The sequence below is a fragment of the Brachyistius frenatus genome, unplaced genomic scaffold (assembly GCF_029030835.1).
Source record: "Brachyistius frenatus isolate BFR_SWC_R1_liver_20210118 unplaced genomic scaffold, ASM2903083v1 Contig_4, whole genome shotgun sequence".
Taxonomy (NCBI): domain Eukaryota; kingdom Metazoa; phylum Chordata; class Actinopteri; family Embiotocidae; genus Brachyistius; species Brachyistius frenatus.
The window spans coordinates 4,434,293-4,450,013 of record NW_027210603.1 but is presented as its reverse complement, the minus strand read 5'-3'; the positions used below and the strand labels follow the sequence as shown (position 1 = coordinate 4,450,013).

At 41.6% G+C, this 15,721-nt stretch overlaps 2 protein-coding genes across 2 annotated transcripts; both read left to right on the top strand.

Annotated features, from left to right (window-relative positions):
- Positions 1-168: 168 nt before the first annotated feature.
- Positions 169-7,150, top strand: LOC138628316 (evC complex member EVC). The gene is made up of 20 exons (XM_069711303.1): positions 169-628; positions 913-1,026; positions 1,138-1,224; positions 1,745-1,968; positions 2,064-2,148; positions 2,246-2,344; positions 2,429-2,557; positions 2,630-2,791; positions 2,901-3,117; positions 3,799-3,947; positions 4,119-4,217; positions 4,305-4,517; positions 4,607-4,716; positions 4,904-5,105; positions 5,269-5,493; positions 5,603-5,738; positions 6,065-6,167; positions 6,273-6,399; positions 6,502-6,598; positions 6,684-7,150. Exons 1-20 carry the CDS (start codon positions 449-451, stop codon positions 6,830-6,832), a joined length of 2,907 nt encoding a protein of 968 aa, XP_069567404.1. The 5' UTR covers positions 169-448; the 3' UTR covers positions 6,833-7,150.
- Positions 7,151-7,794: 644 nt separating this feature from the next.
- Positions 7,795-14,376, top strand: LOC138628403 (major intrinsically disordered Notch2-binding receptor 1-like). The gene is made up of 4 exons (XM_069711439.1): positions 7,795-8,033; positions 8,969-10,976; positions 11,454-11,666; positions 11,996-14,376. Exons 2-4 carry the CDS (start codon positions 8,979-8,981, stop codon positions 12,185-12,187), a joined length of 2,403 nt encoding a protein of 800 aa, XP_069567540.1. The 5' UTR covers positions 7,795-8,033; positions 8,969-8,978; the 3' UTR covers positions 12,188-14,376.
- The last annotated feature ends 1,345 nt before the right edge of the window (positions 14,377-15,721 follow it).

The following is a 15,721-nucleotide window of genomic DNA, read 5'->3' as shown; positions in this document are numbered from 1 at the left end:
CCGAGTTATTCGTATTCAGCGTCATTGTTAATGTCGTCATTGTTATTATAGACAAAAATGCCACACGTACTGTTTAAATGTGTTTTAAAATGTAAAGAGATTCGTTTCGTTTCCGGTCTAGCAAGCAAACTTTTTCTGATGCAGCACGGTCCTCTTAAATCTCAGTCCACCCATTGGCTAAACTACGAAGCGACCTTTGTCGTTTTAAGGAAAAGTTTTTTGTCTACATACGTTTCTGCAAATCGCAGCTTTCAAACGTACCAACATGTAAACGCTTTTAAAAAAGGAAATGATTTAAAAGCAGAATGCGAGCTTGAGACGTCAGCGTGAAAACCCAGAAGCTCGAGGAGATGGTCTCCAGCTAGCTTCTAACGTGTGGCCGATTGCTGGAGGAGGGAGTATCCTACAAAATGTTTATGGTTTGTCTAAAGTTTGGAGTTGGAGAGAAATGACAGCGCGGGAAGTGATAGAGGAGTGCGGCACCGACGTCTTGGTCAGTTTCGCCGAATCGCTGCACATCTACACGGGGCTGCTGACGGTGGCCACGGTGTGCGGAGGGCTGTCGGGGATATTAGCTGCTGCTCTGCTGTATGTCTTCTGCCTGAAGCCTTTGTTACTGACCAGACAAGTAAGCACACAGCAGCTCTCTCCCCCACCAACTAAGTAACTTCCTTGACACCTCATCGTAATGTTCCTTCACGTGCTTACGTATACCTTTGTGTGTTTTGGCTTCATATTGTTCTTAATTTCTTTAATTTCGGTTTTTATTGCTTATTTTGTGTTTATTGGTCTAAATGCTGTGCAGCACTTTGGTTCAGCTTTGGTTGTGTTTAAATGTGCTGTATAAATAAACTGACTTTACTCATAATGAACACTTAATGTTCCATTGTTGATTTTCTTGTACCCCAACAGGGTTATAATGCGAGGAGGCTGCTTGAACCTGATGATGGGGAACTGGACAACAACCAAAGTGACTGTGTCAGCAACAGCAGAAAGGAGGCTCCAAGTGGCACCGCTAATTACAAAGTAATACTTTTCTCTCACAACAAAACACTGTCTGAAAGTTACAACAGCTTTGCACAGGTGAATACAGTAGTTACATACAACTACATTTCACCCTGTTTACTGATTGACCAGGAGAAGAAGCAGCCACCCATGAACAGTGATGTGGCTGCATTTGCATCCAGAGCGAAGGTGGTTTACCCCATCAACCAAAAGTACAGAGTAAGTTCTCCATCTTTAAAGCATATCCAAGAACACCTTTACAGAGGCTAATTCCAAATCCGCCCGAGTTTTATGTAAAGCCACTGATTTTATCCGTCAGTTCTTTTATCTTCTATTTTGCACAAAGAATAGTATAATGTATTTTTTGCTAGTTATACACTTATAAACAAAGCACCATGAGTAGACAACATTACATCCGAAAAAAGTTCCGCAAAATCAACCCATAATGCAGTTCAGTGCAAGTGATGGACGAATAGGAAACAGTAACCTGATGCAAAATAAACGTTGGGTGTTTGGCTTCCAGTAACATATAACTGCAAGTAGCAATACATTTCAAACTGCTGATATACGATGATATTTCATTTACTGCAATATATATGTATGTACAGCCAGTAAAAAGTATAATTTCTATGGACTTTATGTGTTAGTTATACATTTCAATGATAAGACAAAAACAATGCCAAGTTAGCCACTGATTATAATTACCTTGTTTTGTGTGTTGTTTCACGAAACCTGTTAGCCTTTGGCAGATGGAGCGTCCAACCCGTCCCTGCACGAGCACTCAAAGTTGCCAGCGCTGCCTAATGAGGACTCATCTTCCTCCATGGACGGAGAGTCTCTGAGCCAAGAACAGGACCACGACGATAGCAGTCAGTTCATCTCCTCCTCGCTGGTCCCAAAGAGCCTACAGAACCAGAGTTTCAACAGGGTCTCTCATTATCCCCTCACACTGACACAAACAGGGTAGGACTCTCTAAATCCTTAACAACACATCGCAACCTCTTAATCTTTATGCACAGACCCCGGTTGTGACAACACTCATCTGTTTATCTCCACAGTTTTGAAGGTCGGATCAGCCTTTACTGTTTGGCCCTACAGGATATACAACATTATTGCTCTCAGCTTCAAGAAGAAAAATATCTGGTGAGCTTTTTTTTTTTAAATTTGTTATGTAGTTATATAGTGTTTTCTTAAAGCAAGCCAAAGTTCTAACTGCTTTTTGTTTTCCTGCTAACTTTAGATTTTTCTACAAATGGTGAAAATAATATTCAGCTGTCGGTTTCCAAAAGACAAAAATGATGCAGACTTTGCAAAGAATATTCTTCAGATGCAGGAAAAGGTAAAGGCAGATGTCTATTACTCGCAAAAGACATTTTGTATGTACAGACATACTTTCATGATGTAATGTCATTTATGATTTAAGGACCTGAATGAGTTGAGGAAACAGTTGCCAACAGTCCAAGCTGTCAATGAGAAGAGTCACGATGCTCCCTGTACATTGGAAGAGATTGAGAGAGCTCAGAAAGATCTCCTTGAACGTGGCCTTCAAACGGTAAAGAAAAAGCAAATGATTTAACACTTCCTCTAAATTTAAATGTAACTAAATCTCTATTTCTCTTCACAGTCCAAAAGTTTCAGTAAACAGGTTGAGGATTTGTGCCAACATCTGCTGAAGAAGACCAGCATTTTCCCTTCAGATGAAGTGCAGAATGTGATTCTCTCTCTCATCCAGACACTCCTGTTGGTGGAGAACCACCTTATGAAGGTACAAGAAGCTGATCTTAAGGTAAAGCAACTCTTCTGATTCTCATCCCTTGTGTCATCATGTGAGGACCTGGACGGACTGATGGTTGCACATGTGGCTCTGAATATGTCTGTTCTTTTGCGTTTCTCAGAGGATACAACAGAAGTTGTTGTGGTGGGAGGAGTTGACAGGGCTTCTTCAATCCCAGCCTGCCTTGCTGAGGCAGGAAGTGACTCTGAGGCAGGGCCTGATAACCACAACACTGGAACAGCTGACGAGTGATGACATCTTGAAATTTAGCCACATGGAAAAGATTCTTTCAGAGATTCAGGCCACTGTGGCCGAAGGCCTTCAGCAGTGCACTCAGGGTAAGATATGTAAATTGAAAATGGTGCCAGTTTATTTTAAAGGAAAATTCACTGAGGTACAATCGGGAAAAAAAAGGTGAACATTTTTATAGCTAAAGGAAGATTGTCAAAGAAGATAATGAAAAATGTAATATCACTTTTCCAAAAATGGACCAAACGTGAGCATAAATGTCTTCAATTATACTTAACGAGTTTCTCCTAAAAAGTAGAAATGGATAACATCTAGCCTACTTTTCAAACTTAAATGACACACTCTCAAAATAGACCATTTTCTGGAAATCCTCTTTAGCTCATTAAATAAGGTCAGGTTCTTTCAGGACAGTGGATGAATATCAGGCCCATTAGTGCATCTCAGACTCTCAGGCAGCATCTTTCAGCATACGACTTTCCTGCTGCCCTGATGAGTAATCAAAGGTGTGAAAACACTGTAAACTGTGTTGACAGTAGTTAGACAGGAGGGTATCCACTCAGAGAAGCTTTATTAGACTATAGAGCGATGCAGCCACAAGACTTCATTCTGTTAGGAGATGTACTATTAATACTACTCATCTATTACAAGAAATAAAGCATTTTAATAAACATTTATAGCATGTTCAGGAAGCTAACTTTACAAACTGCGATACTTTTGGTCATCTTCAACCAGGCAGGCTCATCTAAAAGTTAAACCTTCATGTTTCTCAGAGTGCACGAGGAAGACAACTGAGCTGGTGAACGAGAAGTGCAGCAAAAAGGAGTCCAAGAAGAAAAAGCTTCAGAGGAGCCAGACCAAGGAGAGGAGCAGCACACTGGAACTGAGACAGACTCACAGTGACCTACAGGAGCTCACCAAGGTCAGAACTTCCTGTCTCCCACAATTCAATGTGAGGAGCTAATAAATAGGCCAAGTACCTGGCTGTAGGTTTTTTGAGTCTCTTCTCTGTTCTCAGCTTTACTAACAGTGGTCACATATGTCGGAAAAGACAGCACATGTAAATCTACTGGTATCTAAATGTGTCCCTCAGGTGTACCAGGAGCTGCTAATGAAACACAGGCAGCAGGTTTGTGATTTGGAGCTGCAGCAGGACAACAGGGTGGCCGAAGCCCTCTGTGACCTTTGGAAGGTAAAAGATTAAATATTAAACTGTGTATTTGTGTGAATACTTGTGTGTCCATATCTGCTGTTCTTATGTAAAACCCTGTATATTCAGAAACTTCGTACCTCCTGGTCCAAGAGGCTCGGGGAGCTGGCCAAGGACGCCTTTCTCACCTCTGTTCTTGCCCAGACGAAGCTCTCTGCTGAACACTGTGAGAAACTGTGGTTGGATCTGGAGCAGGAGTTGTGTGCTCAGCTGCAGCTGGCGGAGTGCATCACCAAGCAGCAGCTAGAGGACATCAGGGCTGAGCTGGATAAAGATGGACAGGTAGACAACACTTTGCGGATGATATACATATCATAAACTTATTATACAAATGCTTTTCATCGTTTCTAACCGAGCCCCTGTCTCTGTAGATATGGAGTGAAGGGATTGCTCTCGTGCAGGCCTGTCTGCAACATCTGAAAGAACAACAGATGAAGATCCTCCGCGCCATGCTGGTCAGACAGAGCTACACACTCAACAGGTAAAATTTTTAGCACCTGTCAATAACTATTTATGGCATATTGAGGGGATAAATAAAACTACATTTGCCTTTAACAACAAATTTCCTACACAGCTGTCGTCCGTGTAGCCACCATGTCTACTTATACAGTATTGACATCAGTTGTTATGAGTTAATAGTAAGTAATGGAGTATGATCTTTCTCTCAGTGAAATGGGGAGGCTGATAGAGAAGAAACATGAGCACCTGTTGGTGGCGGTGCACAGGTACTTTGTGGTCAGGCACTGCTGTCAGCACATGCTGAAGGAGATGAGGCTGTCCAAGCTGAAGGCACTCTCGCAGATGGATTTCAGGGCTCTGCTGATGGAAGATCCCTGTAAAACCCAGACGTGCGTTAATTCAGCTCTCAAGGTGGGAAAAATTTGAACATGTAAATACAGCATTTTAACTTAGTACTGAATCTGAGAACCCATTCTGTATTACACTGATAATTTGCTTCGGGATACTCGGTAGATTCCACCTATGAGGATACCACATCATGTTGAGCACTGCTGCTGTCTCCTAACAACCATAGAATAGCAGCGCCAGCCTCGCAGAGAGACACCTGGGCCCAGAGAGTCAGCTGCTGGGGAACAGCTTCCAGCAGGAGTTCCTGTCTGAACTGGAAACGGGAACAGAGCTTCTTCAGAGCCATGCACAGCTGGTGCTAGGCAACGCCCTGAGTCACGCCATCCAACAGATGATGGCGGCCCCGCCTGTGGACTCACAGACCTCTCCTAAACAGGACGACGGCTTCAAGGTAGGCTTTTAGTTCAAGTTATCCCATTAATCTTACATAAGTTAGAATCAACTTTCTATGGAGTTAGAAAAGCATATTACACACCAAACATTTTTTTTTTTTCTATTAGCACCACCTGACAGAGGCTGCCTCCGAGAGCGTTTATGTGACCAAAGATTCTCTTACTGCACTGGTACAAAGCTACTATTCCCACCTACAGGACATTACCAAGAAACTGCAGCAGGATCAGTGCAACATACACCAGGGTGAGATAATAATTACAACACACATGCATCTATTCATGTCCATATGAACACCACTCAATGGATTAGGTGGTAAGTGTCCCACAGTTCTGTATGACTTGACTTTGTATCATACATGCTGTTCCTGTCGGTGTACATATGGTGTTATTGTGACCTGCAAAGAGGCCGCAGGTGAAAATTACCTTTACACTGACATCAAATTGTAAAATTGTTAATGATTGTGTAAATTGTACCTGGTCACTTAAAAATAAATAAACAAACTATTTTAAGTAGAAGGAACACTTAAAGAACAGCTGAGTTAACTTTACTGCTGTAAACTTTTTTTTCAGAGGGGACTGAGATGCAAGACAGCAGCAGTCAGCTGACCCGAGCCTTACTGAGGGAGCTGGTGAACTGGGGCAAGAAACCTGCCTCTGCAGAGTTTCAACAGAGGTACAATAACACTGGCGGTGCTGGTAATTTTAGGGCAACTATCTTTTTAATTCATACATTAAATGAGCATAATTTGGAATTAATCTTTGCTTTCTTATGTATTAGGGTTGAGCTTCACAAAAGGAAGGTGCTGGAGCGGTGTGTTTTGGATCAGGAGATGATGTATGAGGAGCTGAGGCAGAAGAAAGTAGCCGAAAATCAAACCATGGAAAAGATCAACGGACAGTTGCTCGTTAGTCTGCTGTGCTTCTCGACAAGATGACAGGTGTATGAATATGTGTACAATCTTACAGTTAATTTTTTTTTGTAAGCACTGTGTTGCTGTGTCCATTAGGAGGCAGAAGAAAGCTTCATAACTGAGCTGGCAGCTTTGGCCCGGATTTCTGTTCACAGTCCAGATCCAGAACCCAGTGGTGACGAGGACAACGACGGTAAGCAACCTTACCCCAATGAATACAAATATGTGCATGTTATGTCACTGTTTTCTGTCTTTTACAATGTGTTGTATTTCAACAGGCGATCAGAGTACCGCAATACTGGACCTGCTCGCCCTGAACCCGGCTTTAGATCCGGCCTTGAATCCCTCACTGACTCCAACTTTTGTAACTCCGGTGGTGAAATCAAAACCAAAGAAGAAAAGAGAACGAGAGTCTCGTCTCAGCTGAAATCTTTTTTTTACATATTCATACAGTAATACCCTAATAAAAGCTTAGTCTTGTTTCTATAGTTGGCACCTTTATAAAGTTTCTTTGATGTTGGTATGAGGAAGCCAGCACATAATCTGTCCCTACTTTATATGTTATGTATAATTATATAAATAAATATATAAAAATATATATTATGTATAAATGTATAAAAAAATATATATATATGTATATTTTTTAATGTTTTTATAACTATTTTGTTTGAAGCAGGTAACTATAGTAGTTTCCTTTTTTTTTTGTTTATATTTTTTTATCAAGTCTGAAAAATAAAGCTGCTAATCTCTTGACCGTGTCATCTTTTGTTCTTTCTTTTTACCTGCCTATGAGAACTGCCCCACAACAGGCCTTACAGTAAAGCATTAATGCCCATACCTCCACGGCTCCTGCACTGTATTGATTCCTGTGTTCATGAGATGATGGATGCCCTCCTCATCGAGTTGTCAGATGAATTAGAGATGTCCATTCAGATTGTAGCAGAGTGCTACTACTCTACTCAGCGATGAAAGCCTTGCCCTCTTCTTGATCTAATGGGGTTTTAAGTACGAGACTTTATGGATGATAATGCAGAGTAATGGTGAAAAGTCTGGGAGGGCTCAAGCCTGGCACAGTTCTATGTGTGTGCAGCAGTCCACTGAGCAATTTAGCCCGAACCCTTTATGGTTTACTGTCAGTTTGGAGTTTTAGGCGTGTCAATTAGCACACATTAATTTTTAATCTGCCCTTTATTTTGTGAGCTCAACTTGCACACATAACCAATTATTGCAATGGCACTCTGAGAAAATATGCTCCTAGTCCAGATCCACTCACACACGTTGGACTGTCCTGCCAAGAGTGTGTATCTCCTCCGATATATCAATTAGAAACGTCTGCGACTTTGCGAGTGTCGTCGCTGGTCTGTGACGAGGGGAAACCGTTTGGATGTATTTTGAGGTCCCTTAGGGGACTGCAGGGACTTGTGGGAAGATGACCTGATTTCTAATTTTCTCCTCTCCTGCCTGGGCTGTAGGCTAGTCGCTGCTACAAACAGAGAAGCCCATGAAAGGAGTGTGACAGTATGCGCCGCCGACCCGGACCTATTTGGAATATGGCCTCGCTGTTTGCGTAAATCTGGCTTGTGTTGATGGGTAGAGGCGTGGCTGTATTTCTCCTTCTGTAGATCCAGGTGAGTAGGGATGCACCGTGGTTTACCTTGGATTTATATACTCCGTTCGTGAAATGTGTACAACCCAAATTGCATTTTGTCATTATTGTCCCATCTAGCACACCAACTCTCAAAAGGGTGTCGCTGACCAAATTAATGCGCCTCATAAAAATCAAAAAACAAAAACGTCCCGACGTGTTATCTTAATCGTTTTCAAATGCAACAACTACTTTGGTATAAAGTTACTAAATTCAAGTAAATATATTTGCCGCATTTGTGCGGTAAATTGGCGAGTAAATGACTCGGAGCCGTTAATGGAAATGAGTGGATTAAAGTCGTCCAGTGAGGTAAGGATGTGCGCAGTGTGACGGCGTCACCAGATCAGATGGTCGGTTATTTTAGGACCCCAAAATAAGGTCGCTGTCCACAATCTCACTGAAAAGCCCCCTTTTTCATTCTAACAGAACAAATCTACTTTGATTGTCGCACATATTCAAGCAGTTACATGCTGGAAAGAGAGTTTTGAAACTGAAAAACAAAAAAATGATTGTAAGGTCAGCCTGCTTACGATGATCGTACAATTGACATTGAGTATAATCACGACACGTACACTATAATATTTTAGGTAATAATAAAATACATTTATAGTAACATTAAAGGTATAACAATGAGGTATAATTTCAGCTCTGTTATGAATATGGAGTACAGATGTATGTTTTATTATGATTATACTATTATTTTGTAATCTATGAAGCAAATAACTATTTTCTTGGGACACTGAAAGAAAACATTTATTTGCATCTGCAAAATCTTTAGGGATGTTAAGATGTGGGACTTCCATTCCACCTGCAACCTTGTTTATGTGGCTTTCATACTTTGCCTTAATGTATTTTGTTGATATGTGCTCAATAAATATAGTGATCTTGCCTTGCTTACTGATTTGTTCTCTGTGTCAGGTGAGCAGCCATGGCTAACCTGCAGCAGGAATACCCTATGGTCCTTCTGGGCATCCTGGAGGAGCTGGCCAACATGCGCCAGTGGCTAACCTTCCAGGACCTTTGTCGCATGGTCAGCACCCGCTTTGACCTGGAGCACCTCATAGAGCTCAGGAGTTTGCTTTTTGCTGCTGCCAGCAGGGACCCCTGTTTCCCAGCCACTCTGTTCAGAGACCGGGTTTCCACCAGAGGCCAGGGCCTATCACCCATAGGTGTCGCTGCTGACATAGTAACTATCTTCAATCTTATTCAGATGACAGGTGGGGTCTCTGATGACAGCCAGCCAATGAGAGCCCAGACAGTCCTCCCTGTCGACCTGTCTCCAGGCCCCAATCTCCCTGGAATCCAACAGATGTACATTCCTGGTCACGAAAGAGCACGTGCCCACTCTGACTCCAGCGGCAGGCCTATCGAACAGCACTTGCTGTTTCCAAAATCGAATTATTCCGCCCACAAGCGAGCAAGTCTTCCCCCGGATCCCATCTCACTTGTGTCCTCTCCTCCTATCAGGGCGAGGGCTGTCTCTTTCGACTTGCCTCACACCACGCTTTTGTACCCCAGCGGTCAAATCCCCAATGAGGTAATGAAGAATATCTACCTGCCTTTGGATACAGACAGCGAGTCTAGTGGAGATTCTGCTCCCATGGATGTGTTTGAAGATGAACCGGGACCATCAGTCGACCATAAGAGAAACATCTTTAGGAAAGACTTCCACAACCAGCCGCCTCTGATACCCCAGGTGACCGTCAGCAGTGAGTCCCCAAGTCCCAACAAAGGGCAGAAAGGCTTCGACAATCGCAGCTTTGAATTGATCACGAATCCTTACCCGTCGCCCTCAACAGTTCACCAGTCACCAGAGCAGCATGTCAAACATGAGAGCCTTGATGACCTCCAGGACTCAACTTATTTTGGACCTGGGTCAATCCCAGAATCATCCCCCCGGCACCTTCAACCACCCAACACAAAAAGGTCCATCTGGAGCAATAAGAGTCACAGTCTTGAGGACCGGATAGGCCTCGGCAGTATTGGGATGGAATCACAAGGGGGACAACTTCCCAGACGATCGACCCCCGCGATCAGCAATTTGGGTGGACTGTCAGGAGTTAAGAGTGGGGATGTTGGACTGTTTAGTGGAGGTGATGTGGTCAAGGCTCAGGGAACACAGACAGACCCACCGGACACCCGGCGACTCCGTAGCCTGGTTCACGCTGATCGCTTCTCCTTCATGACCTCATTGGACGACCCTGAGTTTGGTGACGATGACATCAGCGCCATCTTTCGTTTTTTAGATGACATAAGCATGTGTGGTTCTACGGGAGTCCTGCACCCCAGCGAGGGCACCATTAACCAGGACACCCCTGAGGCCAGACGTGGCCGGCTGGGTCAACTTCAAAGGCTCTTCCACTCCCTGGAAAGCAGTGACGATGGGCTCAAGGCCAGCGTCTATAAGCTGCTGCTCCGTATGAGCCAGATAGAAAGACAACTGGAGTCACTGAATGATGTGAAGTCTGAGATTTCCCAGGTCCTTTCTGCTTTGCACCGACTGGATGAAAAGATACAGCAGCCCATCAACAGTGGCGGAGGACAACCCACTGACGGGAGATGGTTTGAGCCTCTCAGTGGCGTCTCCTCTTTCATGAGCCACCCTATAACTCCTTCTGACTCATCAGACCCTCAGCCTCTGTCTGTATCTGAGCATCTGTTTCCAGAGACCAGCACAAGTAGTCTGGAGTGGAGCCAATGGAATAATCCTAGGGATCAAAAAGAAAACAGCAAAGGTCAGGCGGGTTCAAAGGGGGCAAAAGAAGGGAAGAAGGATGCAGCATCCCGTCGTGCCTCCAAAACCCAGCTAGAGGAGAAAAGTGGCTCTGATTCCAAAAAGGTGAATGCTTCTAACTCTGCGAGAGACTGGAGCGTGTCTTTCTCAAAAAGTAAAGATGGCAAAGCTTCACAAATGAAACCTGTACAGGTAGAGTCATTTTACATACTACATTCTTTGTAGTTTTTTTTATGTTGTTTTTTCTATAATATGAAAAGAAATCACAGTTCGATGAGAAATAGTTTTTTCAGCATGTGAGAATCAGTCGTGAAAGAGATACAACAGTAAATCATTTTGAAGGCAATAAGTAGTGCTGTAGTTGCACAATGTGTGTATCCATGTTGTACAGGCACACAAGCTGAGTAGACAGATGTGATTAAGTGGCCATTACAGGCTAATCAGACCACTTTGTGGTTCAAACCTTTACAGTAAATAATGTCTGTTCAGGGCTGCAAGGGAAAAAGTTAATTGATTCGATTCAATTTCACATGCATGTTATACCACCAGTTATACTAAGATTTATCAACTTTGCTTGAATTTCACTTTTTTTTTTATTTTAGGTTAAAATAAGTATTGTTCAATATACTGTTACATATACAATCTATATTTGCTCCATTTTTATTCTAGGTCGATCAGTCAGGCAGCACCACGAACCTACTCTCCCAAAAGTCCAGCACGCTGGTGGAACAAGTGTTTAACTCATCACTGTTCCGCCACAAAGACAGCAGTCTGACAGGGGGGCTAACCTCTGGTAAGATCATAGAGCCCAGACTGCCTGAGGGGAGGGGAAGGCCTATATGGACTGTAGATGAGACACGAATCTCCCCTTTGGACTTACAGGTAAAAACAGTTTCATTTTAAAGGCCTTCAATAGTTAAAAACATATGTTCTGTTTACTGTATTGTCCTTTACAGTGAGTCAGGGATTCTAGTCTATAAAAGAATAAGTTAACTGTGCTGTTGAATTCTTGTTCTCCTATGCTTATACGCTTTATTTCTGGAGATAATGACCTTACAGAAATGCATGAGGCAGTAAAATACAATTTGATGTAACAATTAGATTTTCAGCAGGAAAGACAAAACAATATTTCGCTAAATTAGTTGATCATGTTTACTCAATCCATATGCTTTTATATCTGCTGTAACATTAAATGGCATTGTTTTCACTAGGCTCAGGAGTCTCTGAACCCCAACAACATGGAGTTCTGGATGGATGACATCTACACTCCAGGCTACGACGCTCTGCTCAGGCGGAAAGAGGCTAACATCCGACGGGCCAAGATATGCAAGCTGCTTGCACTTATTGCCACTGTAGTGGCTATCATTCTCATCATTGTCATTCCCATTTGCACCGTGGGCTAATAAGGACCCTTACAGACAACCCACATTATTACCTGTTTGCGTTTAATTTATTTATTTAAACATTTTGAACAGCTAAGGTGCTTGCTATGAGAGACTGTGACACTCGGACTGGATTGGTGATCAGTTATCAGTCAGTGGCTATTTGCATTTCTCTGCATGCAGAAAAACAGGAGGATTTGAACTGTTACTTACTTTGAAATTACACTGAGTCATTCACTCATGCAGGTGCAACAAACTGTAAGTCATCTCCCATGCAAAGTTATCTCCATCCATTTGCTGTGATTTATTTCAACTCTGAAAGTTTTTAAGCATTCTCAACTAACTGACAGTCTATGTTGAAACTACTAATACTGAGCCAATGCAAAAGTGTCAATTTCTTTTTACGTGCTCATTTTGTCTGCACTTTTCTGAGAAACAACACTGTTACTAATGCATTGTGAATCTGCTTCAGCACTGAGCACTGCCTGACTCGTTCATGCTGTTCCCTTGAGAACAATACAGGGCTTATTTCACTTCTGTGTAAGATATTAGTTTCATCAGTACCTGAGAGTTTTACGTCTACAATTTACAAATAGTATCGGATTGTGTGGACAGGAGCATTTCTACTTAGTATCAATGTTCTTGTATTTCCTTTAAGCAACAAGATACACTGCTCGAACAAGCTTGAATCAATAAAAATAATATTTTTATAGAGTTCGCTCCCATTTTTCAAACTGGAAAAATATGAAGTGTTAATCCACTTGTGAATGGGACAGAGTGTTTACCAAGTGTCAGGTTTCCAAAAAGGGTTGTTGTTGTTGACGGTGCTTTGGCCCAGCAGCACTGCAGAAGAGAGGGAGCCTTTTCCAGTAAACACTCTCTGAGTGGGAGATTCCACTAGTAATTCAATTGATGGGAGGTTTGGAGTGCACCTATGCACATTATCTTTTCAGGGTGCTCTCTTGGCCAGAGCTTTTCCACATACCTGCAGACTCACTTAGCACCAACACATTCATCTGCTGCCCTTTTATTTGTCAATGTTGTGACATTTCATTTTGTAAAAACATCCTGTCAAATCAGGAGTTTAACTCCAGAAGGGTTGGCACAAAATATATACACCTGTAAAATATAATGGAACCCAACACAGTACCTCTACAACAAATACTGCCCTTGTAAAGCTTGTATAGTTCAGTTTTTACTGAGAGTAGTGTGGATTGAACTCTTAGGTAAGGCTGTAACATAATGTACAGCACTGTATATTGTGTGGTCAAAATATGAGGCACACATACACTGACTTGTAATCTAATACAACACCATCAGTGACCACAGCCTCAAATAATTACATTACACAGCTCAACATAACACATCTCCACAAAAAGGTGACATTACAAGCTCCAGAATATTAGTATTTACTACCAGGCTGGTTGGATTGCATGACATTTTCTAAACATTCACGTTACTGTGCCCACTTCCTCTGATATGGATTATTTTGTTCGACAATAGGTTAGCAGGGATCGAAAGGTTAAATCGTATCCTGCATTATTACAACGTCCAGTTTTCAGGTTCAACCAGGCCCGTGTTACAGGACTCTTGCCCCACATTTGGTGTGTGTATCTCAACTGCCACGATGAATAAAGGCATAATGCCAAAATCAAAACAATAAACAAGCACTTTACTTTACCATTAAAAGTGCATACGCCAAAGGAAGACATTTATCAGGAAGCTCGCTGGTTTTGTCACACCCTCAAAACTTCACTTTGCTTTTTGTACACGAATATGCATGTAAAGAGGGTGTGTTCTGCTTCAGTGTATCCTCCTAAGTAGATGTGCTGTTTATCTGCCAAGTGGTCCCCGTGAGGCTGTTTGTGGATCCATTACCTTTCCAATGGTGCCACTGCAGAGGCCTAACTCCAGAGTCAGCACAATCTGCAGGTGCTTCCTCTGAAACTTCTGAGCATTAAAGCCTCCTGATACTTTTTCCACTCCTGAGATGGAAAAAAGATTTGATTTGAAATACTGTTGTAGTGTTATCCATGCATCTTTAAGACATAACTGAAAATCTGTGAACTCATTATTCAGGTAAACACTGTCTTAAAAACTGACTGTTAAAAGACAAATATAGTGTTATCAAAGCACAGGTTAAAGTGTTTAACGCGTCATATTACTGTGGGGGTGTAAGTTGACTTATATTGCTTGTCTGAATAAACTCAGCAAAAGGTTTCTATGCCTTTTACTGTTTTATTATCTGATATAACAAATAATAAATAATTACCCAAATGCAATAGATTATGATGACTGAAAAAAAAAGTATCCTGAAAGGAACTGCTGCGCAAATCTATTTATCTCCCTTTTTTCTTTCCGTCTAGTGTGTGTTTTTACTTGTAGACAGCAGAATTAGTTGACTCAGTTTAAGAAAGGGAAGACAGTGATCGGTGTTAAGACAGTTCTGGCAGTTAAATGATCATGACTGGAGGAAATGTACATATAAAGATGAATAATCGATAAAGACAGAAATGGCATATTGACTGACAGATCCTATTATCTCAAATCAAATATAATGGACTTGCAGTACTCAGAAGACACACAGGCAGTTCTGGGACAAGTGTAATGCTAAATCAGACAGTTAATTCCTTAAAAGAAAACTCAACACAAGCTTGCATAAATAAGCTAGAGTCTGTGGTAAACTTTTTAAAATGTGTTATGGACCTATAAATTCTGCATTTGATTTAGTGTGTGTTCGTGTGTGTTATGCTCATTAAATGTTGAAGAGTGGAGCTGCTGCTGCACCCAGATATGCCATCCATACCATCCACACAACAGCATCATTAATCATAATGATGCTGTTGTGTGGATCCCATGTGAAAAGACGAAGACAACAAAATACAATTACAGACGGTTTCTAAGGATTTTATGATTTCAAACATAACTGCACTGCTCTGCATATTGCATACTGATACATGACACGCATAAGGAAAGCAGGAAGCACATGTACTGGGCCTGACACCTCAAACAAAACTGCCTGTTTATTAGTATTATTATCTTTTTAAAGTATATATTAATGTTACTGACGTTAATAATGGGGTTAATATCTATTAATGTCTATGGATTCTTTAATTTACAGACTCTGCCAAGGTTTGCACTGAATTTGAACAACCCATTTCTATTTAAAATGTTGTGTTAGTCTTCTGTACAGTATAAAAAAAAGTTACATTGGGCCATTACAGAATATTTAATGTATATTAAAATGCATAAAATCACTTTGGAGGTTAATATATTGGATTGTTGAGGACATCCACTACACTTTTGTAAAGTATAAGGACCCCCAGAGTCTTCAGATGGTTACACAGCAGGTAATTGATAATGAATTGGTTAGGTTAGGTTAGGTTAGGTTAGGTAGTTACTTTATTAATCCCCGAGGGGACATTTTTTTCGCTACAGCAGCATACAGAAGCAATAAGCTAATAATAGAATAATAGAAAAGCAATAAAATAGCAGTAAATAGCAGTAAAAAATATAAAATGCACAGTATATACAGTACAGTATATATCTATATAT